We start from the raw sequence: 2,543 nt of genomic DNA, 5'->3' as shown, positions 1-2,543 counted from the left end.
GCTGTGTAAGCTGACGTTGAGCAACACCAAAAGCTCCGTCAGAATCGGGAAGGACCTCTCCAAGCCGTTTGATACCAAGCGAGGTTTCAGACAAGGCGATTCCCTATCGTGAGACTTTTTCAACCTGCTTTTGGAGAAAATAGTTCGAGCTGTAGAACTAAATAGAGAAGGTACCATCTTCTATAAGAGTGTACAGCTGCTGGCGTATGCCGATGATATTGACAACAGGTGTTACTTCGGACTGAGTAGGCAATTGAGAAGCAAGGTCCTCTCTCGACCAAAACCAAACTCTATAAGTCACTCATAATTCCTGCTATATGGTGCAGAGTCTTGGACGGTGTCAACAATGGATGAGTCGACGTTGCGAGTTTTCGAGAGAAAAGTTCTGCGAAAGATTTATGGTCCTTTGCGCATTGGCCACGGCGAATACCGCATTCGATGGAACGATGAGCTGTACGAGATTTACGACGACATCGACATAGTTCAGCGAATTAAAAGACAGCGGCTACGCTGGCTAGGTCATGTTGTCCGGATGGACGAAAACTCTCCAGCTCTGAAAGTATTCGACGCAGTACCCGCCGGGGGAAACAGAGGAAGAGGAAGACCTCCCCTCCGTTGGAAGGACCAAGTGGAGAAGGACCTGGCTTCGCTTGGAATATCCAATTGGCGCCACGTAGCGAAACGAAGAAACGACTGGCGCGCTGTTGTTAACTCGGCTATAATCGCGTAAGTGGTGTCTACGCCAATTAAGAAGAAAACAATGGATTCATTTTTGTCGTCGTACGGACAAAATTAATGTTAAAAATGCATGCATTTGTGAAGTGCACTTCGCGCCAGACGCCCTTCGAAAGAAACTTGCAGTTTCAAATGGGTAATTATAGCATTTTGGTTACAATAATTTTACTTTTATATCCAAACACTCTTGCAGGTTTAAGTTCGCGGAATCCAACCAAGTTGCTACCTAGCGCTATTCCCACGTTAACCACTGCTCCTGCAGAGGCTAATGAACGTCAGAAAAGGATGGAGTCCCGTTCCAAAAAAGAGATGTTAACAACAATGTTGAAGAATACCGCCCCTGTTCAAGTAATTCAAGAAGACGAGGTTGGAGAAGCACCTCAAACTGCAGGAGAGGAGGTCATCGATGAGAAAGACGAGAAAATACTGCATTTGGAAATAGAAATGTTAGTCCTTATTGATATTGATGAAGTGTCTTTTTCTTACATAAGTACATATGTGTATTTCTTATTCTTTTTAGACAAAGGGTGAATAGTGTTGTTAGAACTTTGAATAAGTGCAAAAACGAGCAGTCAGCAGAAATTAAACGCCTTAGGATTTCCATTAAAACCTCGGAATACCACAGTATTGAATTGGAGCAAAAACTTAGCTGCATTTTCACCAGCGGCCAGGTTAGTGCACAAATTCTAAAAAGTATGTTGCAAAATATATGTATGTATTAAAGTTCATTACATATACATAAATTGAAAAATTAAGGGATTTGCATACTAACCACTGTTTCTTATCCTAATTATAATAATAATCTTAACAAACAATTTATTTATGTTTATTATATTTTTCCAGGTAATATTTTTCAACGTGTTGACCTAAATTCCACTGACCCAATTGAAAAAAATGATGACTTGGAGATTCTCAACAACGACGGACTTGAGAATTTGGCAGGGTACATCTGCCACAAACTCGGTAAAGACAACCCCGAAATTTGTGGCAACTCAGAAAATTGTTCGTCTTATACTGGGTTGGATCACCTTTCTGAAGGAGGACTCTCAAAACCAACAGATATGCTAATGGAGCATATGAGAGCCTGGCAAGCAGTATTTGACGACGTAAATGGTACTGATTTGCATATATGTACAAATTACGTCCAGAAGCACTTAGATTTAAGTAATTTTGTAAATTGTAGCTCGAAAGTAAAAGGATTGTTTTTCAGAGCTAGAATGTAATTTGGGATTCGTTCCTTAAATAAAAACTTAATTGAACATATGTATAGCAAAAAAAGAATATTAAATAAGACAATAAATTGATAATTGGTCACAAAATATTCAATTTTTTTATTTGCAGAAATGTACATATGTACATATATAGTTGAAACAAACACAGCAAAGAGACAAAATTCAATAATACAAAGAAACTGCAATGAAATGAATATGTAAGTAAATGTTCACTATAAAATACTCACTTATGTTGATATCTCTTATTAATATTCACTTATATTGATGTTAACTTTTGATGATATTCATGTTTTTGTATGCCTGTGTGGCGACTGATGCACCACGTTTATATAAAATTACAGATTATTTATTAAGATAACTCAAAAGACTTCTTCACTTGTTGGCGTCTGTACAAGAAGTGACGCTTCTTAAAAACTAAAAGCTTAGAATTCAGTTGAAACTGTAAATTTCCAAGAAGAATATAAAGAGAATGAACTAATAGAATAACTGACAAACAGTGCTGCCAGATGTGGTACGACTTGTCTGAGTGCCCACAGTACTCCCCCTCAAATAAAGTCCTGCTAGACTTATTTAAGG

General features: G+C 38.2%; 1 protein-coding gene across 2 annotated transcripts; it reads left to right on the top strand.

The window, feature by feature from the left end:
• The first annotated feature begins 298 nt into the window (after positions 1 to 298).
• Positions 299 to 2,048, top strand: LOC126766187 (uncharacterized). 2 transcript variants are annotated; one of them, XM_050484081.1, is made up of 4 exons: positions 299 to 871; positions 929 to 1,181; positions 1,256 to 1,406; positions 1,579 to 2,048. In XM_050484081.1, exons 1-4 carry the CDS (start codon positions 796 to 798, stop codon positions 1,603 to 1,605), a joined length of 507 nt encoding a protein of 168 aa, XP_050340038.1. In that variant the 5' UTR covers positions 299 to 795; the 3' UTR covers positions 1,606 to 2,048. The 2 variants fall into 2 exon arrangements, with proteins under 2 accessions (XP_050340038.1, XP_050340037.1); XM_050484080.1 differs by having other exon boundaries at positions 299 to 1,181.
• Positions 2,049 to 2,543: the final 495 nt, after the last annotated feature.

This window comes from Bactrocera neohumeralis, unplaced genomic scaffold (genome assembly GCF_024586455.1).
Source record: "Bactrocera neohumeralis isolate Rockhampton unplaced genomic scaffold, APGP_CSIRO_Bneo_wtdbg2-racon-allhic-juicebox.fasta_v2 cluster11, whole genome shotgun sequence".
In the NCBI taxonomy this organism is placed as follows: domain Eukaryota; kingdom Metazoa; phylum Arthropoda; class Insecta; order Diptera; family Tephritidae; genus Bactrocera; species Bactrocera neohumeralis.
Note: the sequence above shows the minus strand (reverse complement) of the source record. Positions and strands in the feature narration are given on the sequence as shown.

What these genes read in the sequence shown, in the direction of transcription:
- LOC126766187 (XM_050484080.1), top strand. Translation starts at nt 796, where the DNA reads ATGTTAAAAATGCATGCATTTGTGAAGTGCACTTCGCGCCAGACGCCC. An exon ending in CTGCATTTGGAAATAGAAAT is followed by an intron (nt 1,182 to 1,255) that starts GTTAGTCCTTAT and finishes TATTCTTTTTAG; the next exon opens with ACAAAGGGTGAATAGTGTTG. An exon ending in GCATTTTCACCAGCGGCCAG is followed by an intron (nt 1,407 to 1,578) that starts GTTAGTGCACAA and finishes ATATTTTTCCAG; the next exon opens with GTAATATTTTTCAACGTGTT.